The 26,461-nt window shown below is 55.0% G+C and overlaps 2 protein-coding genes and 1 long non-coding RNA gene across 26 annotated transcripts in view; 2 read left to right on the top strand and 1 right to left on the bottom strand.

Annotated features, from left to right (window-relative positions):
- Positions 1-1,337, top strand: part of GGT1 (gamma-glutamyltransferase 1) — a 32,123-nt gene extending 30,786 nt beyond the window's left edge. For 10 of the 13 annotated variants that reach the window (XM_049698473.1, XM_012535281.3, XM_033439679.2 and 7 more), the window contains 3 exons: positions 181-308; positions 403-701; positions 1,041-1,337. In XM_049698473.1, the coding sequence (XP_049554430.1) occupies positions 181-308; positions 403-701; positions 1,041-1,187 (574 nt within the window). In that variant the 3' untranslated portion in view covers positions 1,188-1,337. The remainder of the gene's footprint in view (positions 1-180; positions 309-402; positions 702-1,040) is intronic. The other 3 variants (XM_049698471.1, XM_049698470.1, XM_049698475.1) reach the window with 1 other exon arrangement.
- Positions 23-4,449, bottom strand: LOC117203744 (uncharacterized). Its single transcript, XR_004486651.2, has 2 exons — positions 4,319-4,449; positions 23-1,395 (listed from the first exon to the last, which is right to left on the bottom strand). It is a non-coding gene; the product is annotated as an uncharacterized LOC117203744 (long non-coding RNA).
- On the top strand, positions 1,517-25,790 carry GGT5 (gamma-glutamyltransferase 5). 12 transcript variants are annotated; one of them, XM_033439666.2, is made up of 16 exons: positions 1,517-1,718; positions 3,912-4,010; positions 4,343-4,519; positions 14,249-14,379; positions 14,682-14,777; positions 15,271-15,466; positions 16,021-16,178; positions 16,706-16,852; positions 17,706-17,842; positions 18,174-18,364; positions 18,762-18,868; positions 19,008-19,126; positions 19,261-19,371; positions 20,317-20,395; positions 20,528-20,629; positions 21,612-21,727. In XM_033439666.2, exons 1-15 carry the CDS (start codon positions 1,528-1,530, stop codon positions 20,596-20,598), a joined length of 2,010 nt encoding a protein of 669 aa, XP_033295557.1. In that variant the 5' UTR covers positions 1,517-1,527; the 3' UTR covers positions 20,599-20,629; positions 21,612-21,727. The 12 variants fall into 12 exon arrangements, 7 of the variants coding, with proteins under 7 accessions (XP_033295557.1, XP_033295553.1, XP_033295554.1 ...); XM_033439664.2 differs by lacking the exon at positions 20,528-20,629 and adding an exon at positions 3,594-3,661 and having other exon boundaries at positions 1,592-1,718; positions 21,612-25,790; XR_004486649.2 differs by lacking the exon at positions 20,528-20,629 and having other exon boundaries at positions 20,287-20,395.
- The last annotated feature ends 671 nt before the right edge of the window (positions 25,791-26,461 follow it).

Genomic DNA, 26,461 nt, shown 5'->3' with positions numbered 1-26,461 from the left:
GTAGGGCTGCTGGGTGGCCGGGTGGGCCGGGGCTGCCTGCGTGTCCTAGAAGGGGGGCTCCACATTGGTAGAGTGCTTGCCCCCAGCTCCCCAGGGAGCGTGTTGGCACTTTGGTGGGCACGTGGGGCTGGTGGGACGGGGCAGGGGTGGGCACAGCTCTCTGACCCAGCTGGTCTGCAGCTTCGGTTCCAAGGTGCTGTCACGGGCCAATGGGATCCTGTTCAACGATGAGATGGATGACTTCAGCTCCCCCAACATCATCAACAAGTTCGGGGTGCCCCCCTCACCGGCCAACTTCATCACGCCAGGTGTGGGCACAGGGCTTGGGTGGGGAGGCGGCTGGTGTCCCAGCAGGCAGCTGACCAGCTCCTCTGTCCCCTCCCTCCCACCGGCCGGCTGCAGGGAAACAGCCGCTCTCGTCCATGTGCCCGGCGATCATCGTGGGTCAGGACGGCCAGGTCCGCATGGTGGTGGGTGCCTCTGGGGGCACGCAGATCACCACGTCCACTGCACTGGTATGTGCCACCTGCCTGTGCCCCCAGCCCCTTGCCCGCTGGGCTACACTGACCCCATCCCCTCATCCGCAGGCCATCATCCACAGCCTGTGGTTCGGCTACGATGTGAAGCAGGCAGTGGAGGAGCCCCGGCTGCACAACCAGCTTTTGCCCAACACCACGACGCTGGAGAAAGACATTGACCAGGTTGGGGGGGTGGTGCTGAGTCACAATGGGGGCCCCTGGGAATCCTGGAACAGGGCCTGGATCTCCTGTGTCATTGCGGAGTGGACGATGGCTGCTGTCTTCTGCCTGGGGCAGATGACCCTCATGCCCGCTGCCTGGGCCACTTTGCACCCCATGCTCTGAGGGCCAGGCCACCTGCTCCGATGAGACCCAGTCGGCCCAGCTGCCCCCAACTTGCTCTTCGTGGCCACTCAGACAGAAATGGCGCCACCGGTGTCTTTGGAAGCCATGCCCACACAGGCGTGGTTCAGATGGTGTCTTGGGCCCCCGTTGAGGCCTCCCTCTCCCTCCCACCCCCAGGCAGTGGCTGCAGCCCTGAAGACCCGGCACCACCACACCGAGGTCACTTCTACCTTCATTGCTGTGGTACAGGCCATTGTCCGCACAGCTGGTGGCTGGGCGGCTGCCTCAGACTCCAGGAAAGGCGGGGAGCCTGCGGGCTACTGAGTACTCAGGCAGGCAAGGTGGACCAGCAGCCCAGGGATGAGATGTCCGCTGGGGGTGGGGGGCTGGGAGTGGGACTTTGGGGGACATGCTTCCCCTGTGAGCGGCAAAGCAGTGCAATAAATGGGGGCTGCAGTGCCAGGCTCTGGGCGGTCTTGCCGGCCAGCTCCCAATTCCCTGGGCCTCAGCATCCTGTGTGAAGTGGGACCACCTGGCAGGGAAGGATGGAGAGAAGGGATTCAGAGGTCTGGACAGCTCAGGCACTGGAGCCAGCCTCAGCATTTTCACTGGAACGGGGCGGGAGTTGGGGGTGCAGGGCTGGGGTGGGGGCCCAGGGTGGGCCATGCCAAGCACTGTTCTTCCTCACCCTGAGCCCCACGACGAGAGCCAGGCCACTTCTTCCCTGGGCTGGGCAGCAGCACTTCCCAGTGTGAGCCACCAGGGGGCGCATGGCCCCGGCGTTTCCTCCTGGGAGCCCTGGTACCTCTTCAGCCCGGCGGGTGTCCAGCCTCACCATAACCAGCACACACTGAGGTGAAGCTGAGGCCTGGGTGGGGGTGGGATTGGGCAAGAGGCTGGAGCAAAACATGTTGGTCAGGGCCAGGCCCAGGGGGCTTTCCAAGCAGAAACCCAGAGTGAAACCCAAGCTGTGATCCATTCCAGAAGGAGGCCCGGTTCTCAGGGATCCATGAACTGGAAGAGGTCGCCAAATCCCCAGGGGTCAGGGCTTGGGCCAGCACCCCAGGGAGGGTGGCTCTGGGTGGGGGAGAACCACAAGACGCAGCACCCAGCCTCCCCCACCGGGGCCAGCCCCTCCCTCCCTCAGGGCCTCCTAACTCATCCTTTATACACAGTTGTAACGCCCAAGGTGAGGTGCTGGGAAAGACCTGGGGAGGCGGGCAGGGGTGAGGGGGTCCCAGCACGACAGCAAGACATCCCGCTGCCTAGTGAGCACCAGTGGGGGCCCCTGAGGGCAGGGGCACGGGGCTAGGAGAGCCCAGGTTTGGGCTCTCCTTCATGAGGCAGAAAATCCTGATGCTTCCAAAGTGCCCACAGGGAAGCAGGGTGTTGGTCTGCAGAGTGCCCCCACGTCTGAGCCTTGAGCCCTGGAGGGTGGCATCTTTGGGGTCCCTGGGGGATGGGGGGACAAGATGGAGGCTGAGCTGGTGGGGTGGGCAGGTCTCTCCTCAGCCCTCATTTTAGCCCCAGAGGAAAGGGGAGAAGACTGAGGCCTGAGGGGCGGGCCTTGCTCCAGCGGAGGTGGGGGCTGGCCTGGAACTCCCTGGGCCCCAGCACGTGGACGGGGTGCACCCCAGTTCCCCAGCCGTTATGGGGTTCAGCTCCCCCCTGGGGCCTGGAGACTTGGCTTCCCCTCTCTTTCCCGCCCCTCATCTCCTGGACACGGATGTCCAGGGCCCTTTCTGGCTGTGCCTCCCTGATCGCACTTCTGGCCAGCCCAGCACAATGCCTGTTCCTTCCCTGGGCCTTCGCTCTAGCAGTCCCTGCATCCTGGCCTCTGCCTGACCAGGAAGGTTGGGGAGAGGGGGCATTGTTCCACCCTGACCCCGCTGACCTCTCTGTCCCTGCTTCCTCTGCCTCCCGGGCTGGCCCTGGCCCAGGAATGCACTCTGGTTCCTGGTTGAGCAATGTCACTATGGTTTGGGGGTCCGGTGGGGGTGGTGGGAGGTGACCGCAGCCCTCCCCACCCCCCAAGGGTGCCCCAGTAGCCCCTCCAGATCAGGCTGGCAGGGGCTTCGGACAGGGGGGCCTGGCAGGCTCTGTGGCAGTGCGGGCACGTGCCTCAGTTTCTCTGCTGTGCCAGAAGGGGTAAAGAGACCTGGGGAGGGCAAAGCTCAGCTGGAAAGGAAGCTGGGAGAATGTGGGGGCTCTGGGGGTGGGAGTCCAGCCCCTGCACCCTGGGCCTTGCTGAGTCTCGTCAAAGGGGGCACCTCGGGGAGCCCCCACTGTCCCAGCCACCTCCCAGCTGGGCACCCTGAGGCTTGGGCAGGGTAGGGTGCAGGCCGGTGCCCCCAGGAGAGGAGGTGCTGTCAGCTCAGGAAGAGGGAAGCAGACATTCCACCAGGGATGGGCAGAGATGCAGGTGGAAGGGAAGCCCGCTCCCTGAGGCCCAGTGGCATTTCTGGAACAGCAGGCCCCGGGGGTGGACAGTCCGGTGGGCGCTGTGTGCCAAGGGCTGGACGCAGGCCCTGTCTTCATTCCCCACACAGAAGTCTTGTCCTGGGTATTTGGTGTTCCAGTCGCCTCCCCTGAGCAGGCAGGGAAGCCAAGTCCCCTCTTGGTCACCCCTGGCCACCCCCCTGCCCTGGCTTCAGCTGAGCTGGGACTTGAACTTGGGTCCTGATTGACATTGCCTTGGGTCCCCCTGTGTCTGCCTCTGGTCCCCTTTAGCCCCAGTGTCCTCTGGCTCTGAGGATGCTGCGGTGAGCTGCGGCTGGGCGGGGCCCCATGAAGAGGAGGTGAGTTGGGGTTCTGCCCTGGCCCCCTGCCCCACTGAGCCTGATCCAGGGGAGGGTCCTGGGAGCCCTGCACCCCAGCTTCCCCCGGGAAGCCAAGCAGGCACAAAGTCCTCACGCACACAGGACAGGACAGGGTAGCCCTGGGCGTTGGCAACCGGTGGGAGGGGTGATTGTACCGAGGCTTTCAGGGGACAAGCAGTGGGAACAGCAGTGAGGGAGTTAACGGCAGCCACTGACTCCTCTCTGACAGGAAAAACTCCCCACAGACGCCCTGCTGCCTGGCGTCTTGCCAGGGCCAAGACGGGCTGAAAACTGGAAGTCCAGGCGGGTGGCCAGCTCCGCCTCTGAGGTGGGCGCTGGAGGAAGGCAGCAGCCCTGCTGCCAGCCGCCCGTCCGCATTCCCACCTGTCCGCCTGGCTGCCCGCTGTTCTCCTGGAAACCTGTCTGTCTATCTATCTGTAATCCTGACTCTGTCCACTTGTCCATCTGACCTTCCTTCTCTGTCCAGCCATCTGGCTGTCAATCCATTTTGTTTGTCTCTGGCTCCAGTCTATTTGTCCATCTGTCCCATCATCTGTGAGCCCATCTGCTCATCTTGTCCATTCATCCACCTGTCTCTCTGTATCTCTCCGCCCACTGGTGTGTGTGCCCACTTACCTCCTCTCTCCCCCTGGGCCACAGAGCCATGGCCCAGGGACACGGAGCCACGGTCAGCATGGTCCTGCTGGGGCTGGGGCTGGCGCTGGCCATCATCGTGCCTATCGTGGTCGTCTCTTGGCACCGTGTCCACTGTGGCCCCCAGGCCTTTGCCCATGCTGCGGTTGCTGCGGACTCTAAGATCTGCTCGGACATTGGACGGTGAGTAGGAAGTGGGTGGGAACTGGGTGGCCCTTGGCGCTGACCCCTCCCGGAGACTTTGTGACCAGTGGCGAGAGTGTGGAGAAGGCACACGTGTGTGCATGTTGGCATGTGGGGGTCGTGTGGGTTTGGGCTCCAGTAAGGAAGCAGCCTCAGGGCCCTTGCACAGGCCAGGTAGCAGGTGTGCACAGGGTAACAACAGTGTGGGCAGAGCAGAGGTGGTGTGTGAGGCTGGTCCTAGCTCCGGGGCTTGGGAGGCCCAGCGAGGGCACTGCTACAGTGTTGCTTGTCTGGTCCCGGCCCCTTCAGAGAAGCCCTGGCAGTTTTCCAAGGCTGGGGTCTTTCCCCAGGGACATGGGTGAGGGGGTTCAGGGGCTCCATATGTGAGGACTGCCTGCCGGGACCAGGCTCCCCTCCTGGCCCTGGAAAACTGGCCTCTGATGGCATCATGTCCCCTGCGGCCTCCCCTCTGCGTGTCAAGGCTTGGGGCCAGGCCAGTGGCAGGCAGAGTGACTGATGTTCGGTGGGCCGGGGCAGGGGGGCTGTGGAGAGGGGCCCCAACTGATGTTTCCCAATGCTCTTCCAGGAAGCCCAGCCCACGGAGGCTTCCGCTGCCTGCCATGACAGGATGCGCAGGACACCCCTCTTGGCCCCTGCCCCACTCTGGGCTTGTGGGAGCCTGGGCTAGCAGCCCCCTCCCTGCCAGCTCAGTCTGCTTCCCGGAATATCTGCCTCAAGGGCCGTTGTCAGAATCAGGAGTGCTTTGTGAACCAAAGAGGACTTGTCCCTCCCTCAGGGCTCCCTCTAGGATGACAGGGACAAGTTGGGGGCAGACTGCTTGGTCTTCCCAGAGGGCTCCCAGGGGCCGGGAGGGGAATGACCCCTCTCAATGCTCTGAGAACTGCAGAGGCGCTGCGCCCCCTGAGCCCATATTTGCAAGGATGCAAACAAGTTGGGGCTTCAGACCCAGAGACCTCTGATGGGGACGCGGCCCCCAGGGGTGGGGGGCTGCTGCCACAGGTCTGCGAGGGGGTTCCGGGCCTGTTGTGTCTCCCCAAGTCTTTGTTGGGGGTTTTGGAGGGCCGGGGGTTGGGGTCTCTGCTCTGCAACCCTCGCTGGTGAGGTGAGCAGATGTGGTTCCCCCCAAGTGTTTCATGTCCTCGGCGTTCCACTTCCTGTTCTTGTTCTAAGAAACCAGGGGTGGGAGAGAGCCTGGAGCTGCCACAGCTGCTGTGGGACAGAGGCTCACACCATCTGGCAGGGCTGGGGAGATCCTGCAAGGGCCTCCTAGACCCCACCTCCTTCTACCCTCTGAGCACTGGGTTCTCTCAGTGGGGCTGGGACTCCTGCAGCAGCCAGAGCCCCTGGGGGAGGATCCGGCTCCGAGCCTAGTGTACACACGATAGAAGCACGGTGACAACGAGGCCCGTCCCATCCTGCGTGATGCCGGTGTGTTAGGCTCATGTTCAAACTGGGAGTTCCAAGGCTCCACGTGAGTGCTTGCCTTCTAGGGAGACCAGGGTTAGTGGTGACTTTTAGGCTCTGTGATGTCTGTCTGCTGTGATCACTCGGAAACGCCACACAGGATCCTGAGTGGAGGGTTCATAGTTCCACTTGACTTAGAGGAAACTAGGCCTGCACAGAAGGGACCAGCTGGGTGTCACAGCATGAGCGGGCCCAGCTGGGACTGTCCTGCTCTGCTGCCCCTGCAGAGGGGGAATCTCTCCGGGGTTGTTGGAGGGTGGAGTCTTCCCAGGGTCCCCACCCTCCGCCCAGGATTCCAGCCTGCCCAGCCCCTGGGCTCGGATCGTAAAGGCCAGAGCTTCAGTGGCCATGTGGGTAGTTGTAGAGGGAGCCGGCGGGGGGCCCAGGGTGCTTGTCCTGTGGGGCCCTGGAGTCAGGGGTAGGGAGGGGCTGGGCCCTGCAGGTTGGGTCTCGTCAGCTGCTTCAGACCCATTCAGGAGTCGGCCTGTGGGTCATGCCCTGGGTGCAGAGGAGAATGGGGACTCTGGACAAGCCTCGGTTTCCCCACCTGTGAAGTGGGGCTCGTGTTGGCACCTCTGTCACGGAGCGCACGCAGCCCAGAGGAGGTGTCCCTGGCCTGTTGTAACAGTGGCTTGGTCTGGATGTGGTCGGCATCTCAACAGGGGACCCTGCTGTGGGGAAGGCTCACGGGATTGTGGTGTGATGTCACCCTTCCTCCCCTCCCAGCCCTTGTGACCCTAGTGGTTCTCTGGACTCCCGGTTGGCTCACCGGGAAATTACTGCACTTCCAACCCTCTGGGGTTCAGGAGGAAACAGCCTGTATACCTGGGCATCATGCATACACACGTGTGAGCGTGCGTGTCCGAGTGTGTATGTGACAGCAGCCTTCCAGCTCCTTGGGGACAGGCAGGTGAGAGAAGTGTGACTGCTCTGCACCGCAGCTCTCTGCTGGCCACAACTGGCCCCTTCACAGCTGAGGAGACCCAGGCTCAGGGAGGGTGAGGCACGTGCCTGGTGAGTAGGAACCCCAACCCAGGTGGCCCCGAGCGCATACCATCCTGCCTGTTGACATGACCGTGTTCGTGGTACATGTTGGTGGGCATCGTGGATGCGTGAAGGTGTGTGATGCTTGGCTACCTGCAGCACCTGCCACCTGCCAGCCATTGTCCTGGAGTCATAGTGGTAACCAGATGGTCGAGGCTCTTGCCTTCGTAGTGGGGGGAGATAGACAATAACTCCACACCTAATGCTGAGGGATTGGAAGTGATTATTGGTCATTGTGGGTATCCTCGTCTGTGAAATTTCTGTTAAAATCTTTTGCCCATCTTTCTGTCAAATGTATATCAAATGCATTTTCTGCATTATCAAGACAATCAAATGATTTTTCTCCCTTTAAAAAAGTGCAGTGGGACTTCCCTGGCAGTCCAGTGGTTAAGGCTCCACACTTGCAATGCAGAGGGCGTGGGTTCGATCCCTGGATGGGGAACTAAAATCTCACATGCCGCGGGTGTCACGGCCAAAAAAGAAAAAAAATGCAATAAATGTTAAACTGCCCTTGCATTCCTGGAAGGAGCCCAGCTTGTTCATGATTTAATATCATTTTTATTTATCCCTAAGTTTGATTTGCTAATATTTTGTTTAGGATTTTTTTCTTCATATTCATGAGAGGTACTGGTCTGTAATTTTCCTTTCTTCTCATGTCCTTGTCAGGTGTTGGTGTCAAGGTTACACTGGTCTCATAAAAAGAGCTAGGAAATGTCCTCTCCTTTTCCATAGTCTGCAAGAATAGGTTTTGTGTTGTTGTTGTTTCTTGTTCCTAAGATTGGTGGTGTTTCCTCCTTAAACGTTTGGAAGAATTTACTGGTTAATCTTCTGAGCCTGAGTTCTTTGTGTGCATGTGAAGGTTTTAAATAACAGATTCTGTTTCTTTAACAAGTATAAGACTTTCAAGTTTTTATTTTTTCTTGAGTCAGTTTTGGTAAGTTCTTTCCAAGGAATTTGTCCAGTTTGTGCAACTTGTCATGTGTTGGCATATAATTGTTTATAACGTCCTCTCATTATTATCCTCTTAATGTCCAGAGTCTGTAATGAGGCCCCTTTTTCTTTTTTCTTTTTTTAGAAGATGTTGGGGGTAGTTTATTAATTAATTAATTTATTTTTGCTGTGTTGGGTCTTAGTTTCTGTGCGAGGGCTTTCTCTAGTTGTGGCAAGCGGGGGCCACTCTTCATCGCGGTGCGCGGGCCTCTCACTATCGCGGCCTCTCTGTGGCGGAGCACAGGCTCCAGACGCGCAGGCTCAGTAGTTGTGGCTCACGGGCCTAGTTGCTACGCAGCATGTGGGATCCTCCCAGACCAGGGCTCAAACCCGTGTCCCCTGCATTAGCAGGCAGATTCTCAACTACTGCGCCACCAGGGAAGCCCCCATTTTTCATTCTTGATATTGGTAACTAGCGTTTTCTCTTATCATTCTTGATCAGTCTTGATAAGGGTTTTATCAATTTTATTGTATTTTGGAAGAATCAACTTTTGGCTTTGTTGATTTTCTTTATGATTCATTTATTTCCTCTTTCATTAGTTTCTACTTTTATCTTGGCTCTTTTCTCCTCCTTCCATTGAGTTTAAGTTGCTTTTTAAAAAATATTCATCTTGAGATACATTTTGGGAAAAACAAATTACAAGGTGGATACATAGATGATTGATCTTTAAAGTCTTTTCTAGTACATGCACTTAAAGCTATAATTTTCCCTCAAAGTTTGGCTTAGCTGCATTCCACGAGTTTTTTGTTGTTCTTCCCCTAAATGTTCATATTTTTATTTTGAAAAAGTTTTACACCCACAGAAAAATGGAAAGAATACCCATATACACTTCACTTAGATTCACCAGTTGTTCATACTTTGCCACATTGTCTCTCTGTCTCTTTCTCGTGCTCTCTCACTCTCTCTCCATATATCTATCTTTCCACATATTTGGAAAATAAGTTGCATTTATCATGACACTTTATCCCTAAATATTTCAAACATGTATCTATTAAGAATAAGACTATTCTCCTATATAACCTTGATACCATTATCACACTCAAAAAATTTAACCTTGGTAAAATTATAGTACCTAATACCTAGTCCAATTCAAAAATTTTCCAATTGACCCAATCTCTTTCTTTCTTTTTCTTTCTTTCTTTCTTTCTTTCTTTCTTTCTTTCTTTCTTTCTTTCTTTTTCTTTCTTTCTTCCTTTTTTTCTTTCTTTTTCTTTCTTTCTTTCTTTTCTTTTTCTTTCATCTTTTAATTTGAATTTTATTTCATTTTTTTATACAGCAGGTTCTTATTAGTTATCTATTTCATACATATTAGTGTTTATATGTCAATCCCAATCTCCCAATTCATCCCACCCCCACCCCCAACCCATCTTTCTTTTTAGATCCAGTATCCAGTGATTGTCATGTTTCTCTAGTCTTCTTTAATCTAGAATAATCCCCTGCTTTAAAAAAAAAAAAAAGTTGATATTCTGTGACATTAAAGAAGTCGGTTCAGTTGTATCAGTCCTTCTTTACAATCTTGGTTTGTTTTTATAATTTATTTACGATCAGATTCAGGTTAAACACAATATAAGATAGGTATTTTGCCTTCCCGTTGTATCACACAAGAGGGAACACAATGTCAGACCCTCTCATCATTGTGATGCCAAGTTGGATCACTTCATAAAGGTGGTGTCTTCCAGATCTCTCCATTGTACGGGGTACCATTTCCCTATTAAATTAGTAACATAGGGTTTGATACTTTGAGACCAGGCGAATATCCTTTTCTCAAACAACATTTATCCCATGTTTTAGCATCGATTTTTATCATCGTCTCAACAGATACATTTGTGTTTGCAAAAAGGCGATTTCTAAACTAGTCATTTCTTCACCACTCATTGGCTGGCATTCTTCTGTAAAAAAGATCCCCCTTCCCCAACCCAGATATTCTTGAGTATTACTATTGACTCATGGATTATTTTAGTTCACTATGTTATAATCCATCACTTACTTTTTCTGATGCTCAAATTGTCACAAATTTGACCAGTGAGAGCCCCTTTAAGCCAGCATCTATGTTCTTTTACAAGAATCCATCAGTCTTAGAGAATTTTCTTGACTTGTACACAAAATGTTCCAGGATCTATTTGTATATTCCCTCAGACCTGAAATCAGGAATTGGTAGAGAATGGTATTTTAGAAATGAAAATCTGGATGCTAAGAGGGTTCATTATTATTGGGATGCCATTGCTTCTAGGTAGTATCAGTGCATAGAACAAGAAAAAATGTAAAATCTCTGACACCTCCAGTTCAAATCCACTATGATGGGGTCTTCTGCATCTTTCTCCATCCCATCTTGTCTCTGCAACTATGAGAAGTTCCCAGCAATGTCCATATATTTACTTACTTGCTGTATCCCCAGGTACTCACAAAAAAGTTTCAGAATTACTTCAACAATACACTATGAACAATGAATCTACTAGAGAAAATTCAAGATGTCTTTGCAGAGGTTTTTTTGGTCCTTAAGATATATCCCATGAAAGATGTGCAGTTAATTAAGTTCTTTTTCCTGTGTGATTATGTTAACAGTTCAATATACTATTAGCTTAGTTTTTTTCAATTAAAATTCAATTTTAGGGTTTTCTTTTTCATTCTTTCTGTTTAATTTTCCTTCTGAATACAAGTCAGAACTGTATAAAAAGGTATTCTCAAAAGTCTCACTCTCATCCATATCACCTTTATTCTGTTCCTATTCTCTCTTTTAGAGGAAATCATTTTCATTTGTTTTGGATTTATTTTTCCTGTGTTTCTTTTCTTTTTTTTCAAATGAATATGTGTATGTGTGTATATATATATATTTTTTCTTTTCTTTTTTCTCTTTATTTCTTTTAAAATTATTTGTTTTTTGCAAAATATATCTCTTATTTTCTCTTTCTGATATACTTTTTGATACTGAGAAAGGTTTATATGTTTGTTATAATGGTTATAATTATATTAATCTTTTTTTTTTTTTTTTTTTGCGGTACGTGTGGGCCTCTCACTGTTGTGGCCTCTCCCATTGCGGAGCACAGGCTTCCGGACGCGCAGGCTCAGCAGCCATGGCTCACAGGCCTAGCCGCTCCATGGCATGTGGGATCCTCCTGGACCAGGGCACAAACCCGCGTCCCCTGCATTGGCAGGCGGACTCTCAACCACTGCGCCACCAGGGAAGCCCCAGCTTAGTCCTTTTTAATTGAGCACTAACGAGCGTGTATAAAGATTGTTAAAACTGTTTAGAAATAATTTGAGGCCTATATGCACAGAAATCTCTGGTGTTCCTATACACCAACAATGAAAAATTAGGAAGAGAAATTAAGGAAACACTCCCATTTACCATTGCAAAAACATATAATACCCAGGAATAAACCTGCCTAAGGCGAAAGACTTGTACTCACAAAACTATAAAACACTGATGAAAGAAATCAAAGATGACATAAACAGATGGAGAAATATACCATGTTCTTGGATTGGAAGAATCAATATTGTGAAAATGACTATACTACCCAAAGCAATCTACAGATTCAATGCAATCCCTAACAACTACCAATGGCATTCTTCACAGAATTAGAACAAAAAATCTTACAATTCGTATGGAGACACAAAAGACCCCGAGTAGCCAAAGCAATCTTGAGAAAGAAAAATGGATTTGGAGGAATCAGGCGTCCCGACTTCAAACCATACCACAAAGCTACAGTAATCAAGACAGTATGGTACTGGCACAAAAACAGAAATATACATCAGTGGTACAGTATAGAATGCCCAGAGATAAACCCACACACATATGGGCACCTAATTTATGACAAAGGAGGCAAGAACGTACAATGGAGAAAAGACAGCCGCTTCAATAAGTGGTGCTGGGAAAACTGGACAACTACATGTAAAAGAATGAAATTAGAACACTACCTAACATCACACACAAAAATAAACTCCAAATGGATTAAAGACTTAAATGTAAGACCAGACACTATAAAACTCTTAGAGGAACAGGCTTCCCTGGTGGCACAGTGGTTGAGAGTCCGCCTGCCAATGCAGGGGACACGGGTTCGTGCTCCGGTCTGGGAAGATCCCACGGAGCGGCTGCGCCCGTGAGCCATGGCTGCTGAGCCTGCGCGTCCGGAGCCTGTACTCCGCAACGGGGGGCGGGGTGGGGGCCACAACAGTGAGAGGCCCGCGTACCACAAAAAAAAAAAAAAAAAAAAACTTAGAGGAAAAACACTCTTTGACATAAACCACAGCAAGATCCTCTTCTGAGGATGTCAGAAGCCCTGCTTGGCCGTTCAGCCTCCTCTTCCAGGACTGGCAGTCGTCTGGAGGGGAAAAGCGGCTCCAAAAGCCAGGCTCCTCTCACTCGGAGGCCTGTATTTCTCTCCTGCTTCTGACACCTTTGAGCAGATGTTTTCTATTTGTCTGGCTTTTCTAGTTGTCTGTGGAAGTTTGGTCTGAATTGTTTAGTCTTTCATTACTAGGATGTCTGCTTTACATGTTAACAGATTATTTTTTAAAAAACCTATGGGAGCAAGGCAGATGCAGGGGACCAGATGGGAGACTGTTACAGTAACCCAGGTGAGAGATGCTGGTGGCTTAGACCAGGGTGGTGGTGTGGTGGAGGAGGTGATGAGAAAGGATTGGAATCTAGGTGTATTTTGGAGGTATAACTAACAGGCAGGATTGGCCATTGGATATGGGGATGAAAGAAAGTGACCAATCAAGGACGACTCTGAGGTTTATAGCCTGAGGGTGAATGGTTGTGTCCTTTTCTAGGATCATGATGACTAACAAAGGAGCAGTTTGGGGGGGCAGAGGTGGGAGGGAAGGAAAAAGTGCAGTTTAGGTCATGTCAAGAGTGAAATACCTCTTAGATGCCTAGGGGAGGTAGCCTGTGGATGGCTGGGGATAAGTGCCTAGAGTTTAGGGGAGATCAAATTTGGGGGTCATCAGCACAGAGGTTGCATTTTAAGCCCTGAGCCTGGATCAGCTCATCTGGGGGAGGACACAGATGTACCAGGACCGAGGACTGAGCCTGGGGCTTCTAACATCTTGAGGTTGGGGTGGTGGGAGGAAAACCGGAGTGTGGTAGGTGGGGGTCCTGAAAGCCTAGTGCGGAGAGCACTTCCGAGGTCAAGTGAGATGCGGCCTTTGTGATGGGAATTTAAATTAGTTTTTTCCAGTTTGTCTTTTTTCTTTGTTTATGGTGTTTTATTCTAATTAAAATGTGTGTTTCTCTGTGCCTGGATGTAGAATCTTAGTTCTTTCATACTTCTGTCTTTGTGCCCTCTTTCCCATTCTAAGATTACCTGTGTCCATGTGGCCCCCATGTGTGCCCACGTGTGGGCAGGGATACGTGGCTCCGGGGAGGGGTGAGCCCAGCATGGAGTCGTCGGATCAGTGTGCCTGAGCTGAGAAGGTGCTGGGGTCGGTGGTGGGGGAAGGGGACCCAGGCCCAGCCCCTCTTCGGGCCTTGGTTTTGCATCTGTGACCTTGAGGTGCTGGGAGGATTCCTGGCTGTGAGGGAAGAGGCAGCCCCCAGTGAGCTGTGCAAGGCTGTGCCCCAGGGAGACGGGCATTTCCTCGGCACAGGCCAGTCTGACCAGCACCTAGGAGCTGAAGGGTTCACCCCTCGCTGCCCATGGACAGGTGGGGAGACTGAGGCCTGAGAACATTCCCACAGACCGTGGGGCCCTGGGAGGGGCTGTGGAACCCATCAGCCCAAGCCCTAAGCCCTGATGGCAGGGCAGGATCCCGGGGTGACTTGAAAAAATCCAGTCTTGAAGGGGTCGGGCCAGTGTGTCCCCAGTGAGATGAGGAGTGGCATCTGCCAGGCTAGGCTCCCAGCGCTGCCGGGAGGAATGGAGGGGCTGGCCCGGGCCTGGTTCTGCCTGTTTTAAATGAGCCACTGCTGCTGGGAGGACCTAGGGAATAATGGCAGCTGGAGCACTTTGTAAACTGAGAAGAACCTTATATACAGCCAGGGGCAGTGTAAATGGCGTCACAATTTGCAATCTGTAGAGCGCTGTACACCTGTGAGTGGCTGGACTTGAGGCGGCAGCCCAGTGTGGTCTCAAAACTAACCTGCGGTTTGGTGGCAGCAAGCAGACCACCCAGCTGTCCCCACTCCCCAGTGAATGCTGGCAGAGCAGCCCAGGTCAGGAGGCCAGGGCAGGGCAGCCAGGCCACTTACTCTGTGCCGTGTTCCCTAGAGCCATCCTCCAGCAGCACGGCTCACCCGTGGATGCCACCATCGCGGCTCTGGTCTGCACCGGGGTTGTCAACCCCCAGAGCATGGGCCTGGGTGGAGGGGTCATCTTCACTATCTACAATGCGTCCACAGGTGAGTCCATATGGGACCCCCGTGGGGAGGATGGGCTTGTCCACAGGTGCTAACAGTGAGCTCCTTTTAGACCACCTGAGAGTGTGGCCGACCTGCCCTGTCTACCCACGCCCCTTCCTGAGTCTCTTGGTGCCCCCCAACCTCTGCAAAGCCTAAACCAGCGCAGAGGCCAGTTCATGGTAGAGAGAGAAACTGAGGTCGAGAGCAGGGCCAGGGCTGTCTGAGGGGGACTGTTGGTGTGCAGTGAGGCCTGGCAGCCACCGGGGTGCCCCTGACACCCCACACGCCCTGCCCAACTCCAGGGAAGGTGGAGGTCATCAACGCCAGGGAGACGGTACCCGCCAGCCACGTCCCAGGTCTGCTGGACCAGTGCAAGCAGGCCCAGCCTCTGGGCACAGGTGAGGCCCTAGAGGGGCCACCCGCTCCCACCCCAGAACCCCCCACCCTGAAGGGGCAGCGCCCCTGATGGACAGCTGAACCACCCTGGCACTGAGGGGTGGCAGCTGGGGATGGGGAGCCCCTGCGGAGGTCCTGACTCCCTGGGTTTTCCCGGGGGGAGGGCTCTCTGAGTTGGGAGGGACGATCCAAGCAGAGGGACCACCTCAGCCGAAGGCCCAGAGGGTTCAGTGGGGACAGGTTGGGGGGCTGGGGGTGGGGGGTGGGGATGGGGCCAGTTTTTCTGGGCCCCACAGGCCTGGCCATGGACTTTGTGCAGAGGGAAATGGGGAGGCACAGGAGTGTGAGGGGGGAGGGCCGTGGTCCCAGGTGGGCTCCAGAAGGCTCGCTCTGGCTGCCACGGCTGGGGGGCCAGGCAGCCAAGAGTGGAATGACAGCCCCCGGGGGCCAAGGGGGGCGGCCCAGGGGCAGGGGCATGACCCCCGTGCCGTGCAGGTGCCCAGTGGATCGGGGTGCCTGGGGAGCTCCGTGGCTACGCTGAGGCCCACCACCGCCACGGCCACCTGCCCTGGGCGCAGCTCTTCAGGCCCACCATCGCGCTGCTCCGGGGGGGCCTCCGCGTGCCCCGCATCCTCAGCCACTTCCTGCATAGCAGCTACCTGCGCCCTTCCCTGCATGCATCGTCCCTGAGGTGAGCTCCGATGGGGGCCCAGGGCCCCTCCTCAGCTCCTCCTCCAGCCAGCGGATCAACCTTCTGGGGGCCGGGGCCCTGGCTGGCCAATGTGTCACTGAGCTATGTCACAGCTCAGAGACCTCCGGTTCCACGTGGCAGAACCTCATCAGAGGGCTCAGGCCAGGGACAGTTTATGCCAAAGTGATGGGGCTCCCAGGGTGCAGATTTGGGCCCTGCCCTCCCCCCCGCACCCACTCTCTCTGGGCTGGCAGGAGGGCTTTGGCCATCCCACTCGCCCACCCGGGCAGCCCACTGACCAGGAGGAATGCCGGGTGTCAGGCCCTGGGTGGACGCTGGCTTGGTGTGGGGGGGGGGGGGGCGTGTCCTCCCTGGGCCTGGGTGATGAGAGACATGAGGGGTGTCAGCCCCACCCAATCCTGGAGAATCTGCCCCCATGTCCACCACAGCCCCTCAGGACTCCAGACCAGGACTCCCTCCCTGTAGGGTCCCTGCAGAAGTGTGGCTGCCCTCCAGGACCTGGCCTCACCTTGAGGCTGCCCCCCACCCCCCAGGCAGCTCTTCTTCAATGGGACAGAACCCCTGAGTCCTCATGACCCACTCCCGTGGCCCGCGCTGGCCACCACCCTGGAGACCGTGGCTGCGGAAGGCGCAGAGGCCCTCTACACAGGGAGGCTGGGCCAGATGTTGCTGGAGGACGTTGCCAAGGAAGGTCAGCACGTGAGGCCCCACAGCCCCGTTCCGCCAGAGAAAGAGGGGTCTGGGCGCCAGGGCTGAGGGTGGGTCCGGCCCTCCCCTCCCCTCCCCTCCCCTCCCCTCGCCCTGAGAGGGGGCCAGCTGCTCCCAGGGCTTGGAGAGGTCGTTGCCCAAGTCATGCCCACTGCTGGTCTCAGGGACCTTGCAGTCAAAGCCCCCGAGGAGCAGGACCCTGAGGGTTAGGGCCACGGGACGGGAGCTATCGGTGGCTGCTCCTGGGCCTGGAGTTGGCCACCCTCAGTCTCTCAGAGGCCAGCTTGCCTCCCCCACCTTCTCCCACTCTCCCCTCCAACCTGCCCGTCCCTGGCCTCTGTCCACCCATCCCCCAGCCCTGAGGCCACTGCCCACAGGCCCAGCACCACCCCTCTGAGCCTAGAAGGCTAGGGAACGAGGGGGGCCCCCCACTGTGTAAACCAAGGTCCCTGGCTGACACTCTGCACCTCGTTTCCCCGTCTGTACATGGAGTTCTCTGTCTCACCCCAGGGAGCCTGCTGACCCCGCAGGACCTGGCATCATTCCGGCCTGAGGTGGTGGACGCCCTGGAGGTGCCCCTGGGAGACTACACCCTGTACTCACCGCCACCGCCTGCAGGGGGCGCGATTCTCAGCTTTGTCCTCAATGTGCTCAAAGGTGAGGCCCCCAGGAGCCAGGGGGTCTGGCGCCCGTGAACTGAATTCCAGGCCCAGCCAGGCTCTGGGTAGCCACTGCCTCCTCCAGCTCAGCCCCCTCCTCAGATGCTGAAAACTGGGCTGAGGAGTGGGCCAGGACGGTGTGTTCTAGAGCTGGCCTCCGGTGTGGCCCACGCCTGGGCTCTGCTGAAGAGTCTGCCGTCATCTACCCACTAAGTGACCCCAGGTGACCCCGGCGCAGGGCACAGGTGCAGTGGCTCTGCAGGTGGTGAGCTGCCGGTCCAGTGTGTGCAGCTAGGGCTGAGGCCCAGCCTATTGCAGCCTGCAAGGGGGTTGTGGGGTGTGGGAGGCATCCTGGCAGCGTCCAGAGATGGGGCTGCCTGATGCAGCCTGTGGCTGCCGTAACAAAGTATCACAAATTACCAAAACCTGGTGGCTCAGACAACAGAAATTTATTCTCTCATAGTTCTGGAGCCCAGAAGTTCAAAATCAGGGTGCCTGCAGGGCCACATTCCTTCCGGGGGGCCTGGGGGAGAATCTGTTCTTTGCCTCTTCCAGCTTCTGGCGTCTGCCAGCATTCCTAGGCTTGTGGCTGCATCCCTGCAGTTTCAGCCTCCCTCTTCTCTGTGTCTGTTTTATAAGGATATATGTGATTACATTTAGCGCCCACCCGGATAATCCAGGATAATCCGCTCCTCTCAAGATCCTTAATTTAATCACACATTTGCCATACAAGGTAATATTCACTCTTTTTCCATATAAGGTATTCACAGGTTCTGAGAATTAGGACATGGACAAATCTTTCTCAACCCACTACACAGGATGACCCCCACCTGCGCCCACCCCCTCCCCAGGGTTCAACTTTTCCGCGGAGTCAGTGGCCAGGCCCGAGGGGAGGGTGAACTTGTACCATCACCTCGTGGAGACGCTCAAGTTTGCTAGGGGGCAGAGGTGGCGGCTGTGGGACCCTCGAAGCCACCCGGAGGTCCAGGTGAGGTGCCCTGAGCTGGTGGAGAGCCCCCTTCCCTGCCCCAGGGCTCAGCATGAAGGGAGGGTCAGGCCGACGGGTGCTCCATCCACAGACCCTGAGAGCCTGGCGGGTGAGGCTGGAGGGGTGTGTACATGGTTGGTTCTAGAACCGGATGGTCTGTCAGTGGGCCAGAGCAGGGAGGGTACAGCAGTCTGGGGACTGAAGGGAGCCCCGGAGGGGCAGGTACGGGAAGGCAGTGGTGGCGCTGCATCTCTGACACCCTTAGGGGACCTTCTGCTCTGTGACTCCACCTGGCCTCTCACCGACCCTGTCACCTGTCTGCCCACCCCAGAACGCCTCCCAGGACCTGCTGGGGGAGGCTCTGGCCCAGCACATCCACCAGCAGATCGACACCCGGGGTGACCACCAGCTCAGCCACTACAGCCTGGCCGAGACCTGGAGCCACAGGATGGGCACGGCCCACGTGTCCGTGCTGGGGGAGGATGGCAGTGCTGTGTCTGCCACCAGCACCATCAATACGCCGTACGTGAGGCCGGGGGCAGGCAGGCAGGCCCCACTCCACCCCCTAGACCTCAGCCCTCCACCCCCAGCCTGGCCTCCCAGCACCTCCCTGGCTGTGTCCATCGAGTGGTACCTTGTTTTCCCCTCTCCTGTGTCAAAAGGGTCCTACACCCTGACACCTCTGGCCGAAAAGGCTGCTGATGGGGTGGCCCTGAGCCGGGATGAGGACGGGCCTTACAAGCAGGAGGATGCCGTGGTGGGGGACAAGGTGGATCTTTGGGGGCAGGGCCAGGGAGGGCAGAGCAGCTCCAGGATGCTGGAGGACAGCTGCTGAAACGAGGAGCTTCTGGAGCGCTGGGGGGCAGCCCATGTGTGTCGGGAGCCCACGGCCTGCGCCCAGCTCTGCCTCTGTCCACAGCTTTGGAGCCATGGTGTACTCACCGCGCACGGGCATCCTCCTCAACAACGAGCTCCTGGACCTGTGCTGGAGGCACCGGCGGGGCTCCGGAGTCACCCCCCCTCCCGGTGAGCACAATGCCCCCGGGCGAGAGGAGGGAAGGCAGGAAGGCCGGGCAGGCCCAGCACAGAGACAGGGATGGAGGGGGTGGCCCCGGGGAGCGCTGGCTCGGAAGCGAGGCTGCACTGATACCTGTCCGGCCTCCAGTTCCAGGTGAGCGGCCCCCTTCATCCATGGTCCCCTCCATCTTGGTCAACGCAGCCCAGGGGTCGAAGCTGGTGATCGGCGGGGCTGGCGGGGAGCTCATCATCTCTGCTGTGGCCCAGGTGAGTCTGGGGGCTCCTGGATGGAACGTGCCCTTGCTGGGCGGCCCTGTTGTCCTCATGTCCTGGGAGGGGTTGGGGAGGGTGGCTGGTGCCCCTCCCTCCCTCCCTGCCTGCATCCTTCTCTCCCCAAACAGGCCATCATGAACAAGCTGTGGCTGGGCCTTGACCTGCAAGCTGCCATTGCAGCCCCCATCCTGCACGTGGACAGCAAGGGCCGGGTAGAGTACGAGCCCAGCTTCAGCCAGGTGAGGCCGTGGGCCGAGAGACCGCTAGACAGACGCCTCAGCGCTTGCCTTCAGAGCCCCTGGTGGGGCCTCAGCTTTTGAGTGTGCCCGGTGCACTTTGGCTCTGGGGGCCACCAGGAGTTGAGAAGCTCCATGGGGGAGGCAACAGGCAGCTGGTCTCCACGGCAGGGGACAGGGTGTTGTTCACACGACTCCCAGAACGAGCTCCCCTGCACCTTGGTCCCTCCTCTTTCTGGGCCGTTCTATCCGGAAGCTACTTTCCCCGGCTGAGGCCTCTCGGACCCTCCCTCATGGTGATCTGCTTCCTTGTGCGATCTGCAGCTTTTATCTGCGGGTTTATTTCTCAAGGAGTCTATTATTCCTGGGAGTCTGCAGAGGGATTTCCCTCCATGGCATTGGGTTCTTGGTTCCCCACACAAGCAGGCCCAGGAGCTGAATTCTCTTGTGGGACTCCCAGCCCCTCCCCTCCTCCTGGGCAGATGGCTGGCCTCCTTGGAAGGTCTCTGGGCTGGCAGATGCCCTCACTAGGACCCACTTTAAAGGACTAGCAGCTTTTCAAGACTCCAAACTTCATGCCCACGGTCCATTCAAGCAGCTGGGGTTCAAGGTCATCAAAGCTGCCTTTCCTGTTATGAGCTTCTCTGGTCTCAAGGCCGCCTCCCAGGGCCCTTGGAATTTTGAGGACCACAGAGTGAGGGGCCTTGAGTCCAAGGGGGTGTGTAGTCCTGAGAACCTTGGTCTTTGGGCCTGGAGACTAAGGACCTCAGCCCGTCAGGCCCAAACTCTCAGAGTCCGAGGCCCTCCCTCCCAGCCTCCCTCCCTCCCTCCCTGTGCAGGGTCCTCCCCGTGGCAGGAGGACTTGATGCTCTCCCAGGACTCATCCTCTTAGGCCCTTCTCCTTGACCTTGACTGAAGGTCTTTACTCTGTGAACACCATTCTCCAAGGACCTCAACTCTGAGAATTTGGACCTGACAGCCTGGAATCCAGAGAACCCCGAGCCCACGGCCCTCAGCTCCCTGGAAGGTTAGCGTGTTGGCCACACAGGTCAGGACCTCCCATGGAGAACACCTGAGGCACTGGGTGGAGACCTTGAGTTTCCAAGGGCCCCCAGAGCCAAGGCCCAGGCCTGAGGCCAGGAGGGTCCTTGTTCCTCAGGGCCTTGGAGTTTGGCCACTACGACGCTAAAGAATGGTCTCCGAGGACCACAGGTCCTGCTGTGGCTGTGAGGAGCTGGGCCTTCCAACCTAAGGACACTAGGTAATTAGCACGGCAGGCAGAGACACACCCAAGGCCATAGTGCCTGGAGACCTCGCCGTACCCATGGCTCAGGTCCTGGAGGCCCTGGTCCTGGGGACTGCAGGGCACCTGGAACTGAGGGCCCTGGTGGGCGGGGGTCCTTGACCTTAAGTGGGAATGTGGGGCCCGAGTAACACAGGTGTCCACGTGCCAGGATCTGTGTGAAGAGCCACAGACTGGCAAGTGTGGGGACCAGGCCCCGAGGCAAGGTACTCGGGCGCTCAGACACCAACACCTGGGCCCTGACGCCCTCCAATTCCACACACTCACCGTCTCAGACCTGAGCCTTTACAGCCCGTGCTCGTAGTGCCTCACCCTTGGGGACCGCTGGTGCCTGTGGCCTGGGGTCCATGTCCTTGGACTCATGGGTGTTCAGAAGCCTCTAGCTGACTCCTCCACCAGCGGGGTGGCGCCCTGGAGAGTCTGGGACCCACGTCTTCTCATGCTGGTGTTGAGACGGCAGGTCCTAAATGCTGGCACCAGGGCCATTCCTCCTGTCCAGGGCAGGAGCCAGATGTTGAGCTGGGCCTTTCTTATGTAGGGGTGACCTGGGACTCCAAAGGGCCCAAGCTCTGCCTTCTAGAAGACTTTGCTTTCAAGGTCCTCAAAACGTTGAAAGCTATCTTCTCCACAGAAGCCCTTGGACTCCTTGGTTGTCACGTTGAGGCCCCTGGTGTCCTTGATCCAGGACAGAAGTGAACCTGCATCTCAGCTTCCTTCTAGTCCAGGCGATGTCCTCCTATCATATCCCCTGGAGCCCAGGCTTCTCCTCTGGGGCCTTTGGAGTGGGAGGCCGTAGACTCCATGCCTGCAGACAAGGCTGCGTCCAGCGCCCCTCCGTCCTCTCCCAGACCGCCCCTGCCACTCCTGCCTCCTTGGCCAGGGTCCTCAGCTCCCTGCCCGGGTCCCAGCCCCTCCATGACCAGCCTTCTCTCCTCTCCAGGAGGTGAAGAAGGGGCTCCAGTACCGGGGCCAGAGCCAGACCGAGAGGCCCGTTTTCCTGAACGTGGTCCAGGCCGTGTCCCAGGACGGGGCCTGCGTGTACGCCGCAGCGGACCCCAGGAAGGGTGGGGAGCCCTCAGGCTACTAAAGAGGCTGCTCCCTCCCCAGAGCTGGGATCCCACCCAGCACACGTCCAGGCTAGCCTGGTCCGGCAGAATCTGGACCCCTTGGCTGGACGGTCAGCCTGGGGCTTCAAGAGGTGGGGACAGCCCAGCAGATGGACGGCTGTGGGGGCCGAGCCGTGCCCTCCCAGAGCCCCTGTGGCCCTGCCCTGACCCCTCCAACCTCCCCAGGCCTCTCACCCAGGACTGGGCCCCCGCTCCCCGAAACCCCATTCCCCACCTGTGTATCTTCCAGTCCAAGATTAAAGAAAAGGCTGCACCACGCCTGATTCAGGGTCGAGGTGGGGAGGGGACCTTCAGAAAGCACGTGCAGTGAGCTGCAGCCCTCCACACACACCACCACGGAGCCAGGGAAACCAGACACGGGCTGGGCCTTCTCCAGGCCACCCCTGGACACTTGCTGGGGCTCCGCACACGCCGTTGGGAGGAAGGCAGGGGTGTGGCCTGGGGGCACCTGTCCCTGGCTCCTGGGGGCCCTTGGCCCAGGCCCGTCCTGGAGCTTGTCCTCCGTGCCAGGAAAAGGCTGGATGAAGCGAGACCTAAGCCCTCCCCAGCCCCCAACTCCAACATGTTCTCACCCTCAGCACTGTTGATGTTTTGGGTGAGTCATTCTTTGCGGGGGTGCTGTCCACGCACTGTAGGCGGTGGAGCAGCAGCCCTGGCCTCCCCTTGCTAGGTGCAGGGTCACCCCACCCCCACAGCCAGTCACCAAACTACCCCCGATTGAGACCCACGAGCCCCCAGCCACCGTGGATGGCTCTGCCAGCTCCTGAGTGCGCCACCCTCCCTGGGGGGGTCCTGCCCCATGCCGAGTCCTGGGAGCATTGGGAGTTCCTGTTTCACCCCAAACATCCCACAGGGGTGTACCTCCGCCTGGAAGGGCGCCACTACAGATCCATCACCTCCCATTCTGCCTGGAGTTCAGCCGCACAGGACGGGCTGGGTGTTGCTCCTGTGCCTGCTGGGACAGAGCACTACACACCGAGGGCCTTCAGACAACAGACACCCTCGCCGCAGTGCCTCCCAGCTGCATCCCCAGAGCATGAGAACGGTGTCCCTGCACTCCTGACTCACCCTCTGCCATCCCTGGGACCCTCACCGTCCCCTGGAGCCTCAGTTACCACTTGTGAACTGATGGGTCCCCGCCCAGGCTCTAGCCCAGGTTTCTGGACCATCAGACTCACATACCCACTCACCCGCCCACCTCCCACCTCCAGAGCACCTGGGATCCACGGGCACCTCGGACTCAATACACCCAACCAGAAGCCAGCTCTGAGGCAGCCGGAAGTTCTCTGGTGCCCCCCTCTCCCCCCTCCATGATAGTCACCCAGTCTTCTCCCTCCATATGCGTGGCTTGGCCTTGGTTCCATCCCTTCGTCCCTTTCTGCCTCCTTGCCGCTGCCACAGCCTCGATCCACTCCCTACTCGTGACAGTGATGAGCCTTGGAAAATGCATACCTGATCCTGCCATGAGGCCACACAGAGCCCTCCTTGGCTTCTGGGGGCCCCGGAGGAAGCCCATTCCTCTTGCTCCCTGCTCATCCCACCCTAGGTTACTTGCCTGGCCCCTGCCCACATCCCTCTTGGACCACAAGTAATGCCAACCAAGATGCATTCCCAGCCCAGTTAGCGACTCTTACAGCCTCTTTAAACATCTTGTTACACAGAGGAAATCAAAGCGGTATCTTCAAAATAACATTCACATCAATACAGATCAGCCCCCACAGAATATAGCTAAAGCAGGGCTCAGAGGAAAATATATTGCCTTAAATAGTTACATTAATAATAATCAAAACAAAATATCTAGCATACCAAGTTAGTAAAAGAACAACCAGGACAGTAAGGAAGGCAAGAGGAAGAATTTAGTAACAACTGAAGCAGAAATTGATAAACTTGAAGTCAGAAGAACAGATCTTTGAAAAAGATATATAAGCTATTAGCTACCCAATTAGTAAAAATGAAGGACGTGTAAATACACACAAAAAAGAAATGAGAACGGGGAAATAACCTAAGCTATAGAGGAAGTTAGAAGTACTAGAAAAGATTACTCATTTTAATAAAAATAACTTTGGAAACTTGACAAAATAAATTACTTTCTAGGATGATGTAAGTAGAATTGCGATACTTAACACATACTAAAAACATTGGCACTTATCTGAAATTCAGATTTAATTGGGCAGGCTTTATTTTTACTTGCTAAATCTGGCAAGCTTAAGTATAAATGACAAACGGGTCCAAGAAAGAGCAAAGGTCTAGACATGTCAGTGATCACAAAAAAAAACTGAGAACGTGGCAGGAGCACTGGTCTATCTCAAATGCCCTTCTGGAAAGTTTCCCAGGCGAAGTGTGTCCTGCCGTTAGGATCAGAGGCCTGTCTTGCCAGTTAAGCCGCCACAGTGTAGAGCCCGGAGGAACATTTCCACATTCACTTTATGAAGTCAGCATAGGACTAGCCCCAAACTTGGCAAAGCACACCAAAGGCCAGTTGTGTTTGGGAAACAACACAAAACTCCTCAAACAAATACAAGCAACGAGACTCCAAGCAACACATTCAAAAGGACAGGGTGTCCGGGTGGGGCCAACACCACTACTGATGGGAATGTCCATGAGAGGGACTTGTACTCCTTTCACCAGAGGAGAAAAATCACGGAGTCCTCTCCATGGAGAGGCATTTGACAAAATTCAGCACTCATTCTTTTTTTTTTTTTTTTGCTGTACACGGGCCTCTCACTGTTGTGGCCTCTCCCGTTGAGGAGCACAGGCTCCGGACGCGCAGGCTCAGCGGCCATGGCTCACGGGCCCAGCCGCTCCGCGGCATGTGGGATCCTCCCGGACCGGGGCACGAACCCGTGTCCCCTGCATCGGCAGGCAGACTCTCAACCACTGCGCCACCAGGGAAGCCCTCAACACTCATTCTTGATTTAAACAAAACAAAACAAAACAAAAAACCCACAGACAAAACAACAACAGAACACTGAATAAAATGGAAATAAATGGATATTCCCTTAACATGAATAAATATCTCAAAACAACAGTAACATCTGTTGGACACTGACCACGGCTAGGTGCTACTCTATTGCTTTACATGTATTAATTCACGTAATTCTCCCTAATGAAAGGGAGCTATGATGAGGCCCATCTTACAATGAGAGTACTGATGTACTGAAGCTCCCAGGGCCCTGTGGAGTAAGTGCCAGAGGTGGAAACTGGCGAGACAGATGGAGAAAATGAGTCTTGACCCCTACCTCATACCATACAGAGAAATTAATTCGAGATGAATCTTAGGCCTAAATGGGAAAACTAAAATAAATGCTTGGGCAGCCAGTCCAGAATCATTTATTACAAAGACATTCATTTTCCTCATTGAATTGCATCAGTGCTTTTGTGAAACAAACCAAAAAACTCAAGTAAACCAAGGCATCAGATTTAAAAACACACTGTAAACATACAGTAGGTCAAAACAGCATGAATAAACCTCAGAAATCAATCAACCACAACACAAAGTTCACAAAGAAATCAAATATATGGGGATTTTGTCTGCTAAAAGAGCATTTCAAAGCAGTAGGAAAAAGATGAATTGCTGACAATCAGTATTAGAACAAGTGGGTAGCCACCTGGAAAACAGTAAAGTGGGACCCCGGCCTTTTATTTATACCAAATTAAATGCCAGTTGGACCAAAGATTTAAGAGTTAAAAATGAAACCATACAAATATTGTAAAAAAAAATGGGAGAAAAAAATTTTATTTATGTTCTTAGAGTAGGGAAGTCCTTTCTTAGGCATGACCTAAAATCAAGAAGCCACATTAAAGGGACTTTCCTGGTGGTCCAGTGGGTAAGACTCCACGCTCCCAATGCAGGGGGCCTGGGTTCGATCCCTGGTCAGGGAACTAGATCCTGCTTGCTGCAACTAATAGTTCGCGTGAGGCAACTAAAGATCCCACGTGCCACAACTAAGACCTGGCGCAGCCTAAATTAATTAATTTAAAAAAAAAAAGAAGCCATACTAAGGAAAGGATAAATTGGGACTTCCCTGGCAGTTCAGTGGTTAAGACTCTGTCCTTCCAATGCAGGGGGCAGGTTTGATCCTTGGTCGGAGAACTGAGATCCCACATGCCATGCAGCGTGGCCAAAATATTTAAAAAAAAAAAAAAAAGAAAAGAAATTTGAACACATAAAAATTTTAAATTTTGATGTGAAAAATATTTCAAAAGACCAATGAAAACCGTGTGGAAAGACAGTTTCAGTGCGTGATCTGGGGCTGCTTACTTTAATATTTAATATCAAAGACCAAGTATCCATTAGAAACATGCACGGGGATATGACTCATTAGACCACAGAAAGAGAACTACAAATCGCCATTTCAACATATAAAGAATTGCTCAACCTCACTGATAAATGCGCCAATGAAAAAAACAATGAGATCCACAGGGACAAAGCAAACGGCTCCAGCCCAAAGGCTTCCTCTGTGAACGCTTCCAAACACTGATGCAACAAAAAACACCAGTCTTACACTAACTCTTCCTGAGAACAGAACAGAGAAAACACTGCCCAACTTTTAATAAGGCCAGCATAATCCTGAGAACAAAACCTGACAAAGAAACTTCATGAAAGAAAAGTAGAGGGTGATTTCATTCATGCACAGATGCAAGATTCCTAAATGAAATCTGA

Source organism: Orcinus orca, chromosome 15, assembly GCF_937001465.1.
Source record: "Orcinus orca chromosome 15, mOrcOrc1.1, whole genome shotgun sequence".
Lineage (NCBI taxonomy): Eukaryota > Metazoa > Chordata > Mammalia > Artiodactyla > Delphinidae > Orcinus > Orcinus orca.
The sequence above is the reverse complement of the archived record's forward strand: the minus strand, read 5'-3'. Positions and strand labels throughout refer to the sequence as shown.

Excerpts from the sequence above, each read along its gene's own strand:
- GGT5 (XM_033439662.2), top strand. The coding sequence starts at position 1,528 with ATGCCAAGCACTGTTCTTCCTCACCCTGAGCCCCACGACGAGAGCCAG. Across the intron at positions 18,869-19,007 it reads CGGAGTCACCCCCCCTCCCG|TTCCAGGTGAGCGGCCCCCT; the intron begins GTGAGCACAATG and ends TCCGGCCTCCAG. Across the intron at positions 19,127-19,260 it reads TCATCTCTGCTGTGGCCCAG|GCCATCATGAACAAGCTGTG; the intron begins GTGAGTCTGGGG and ends CTCCCCAAACAG.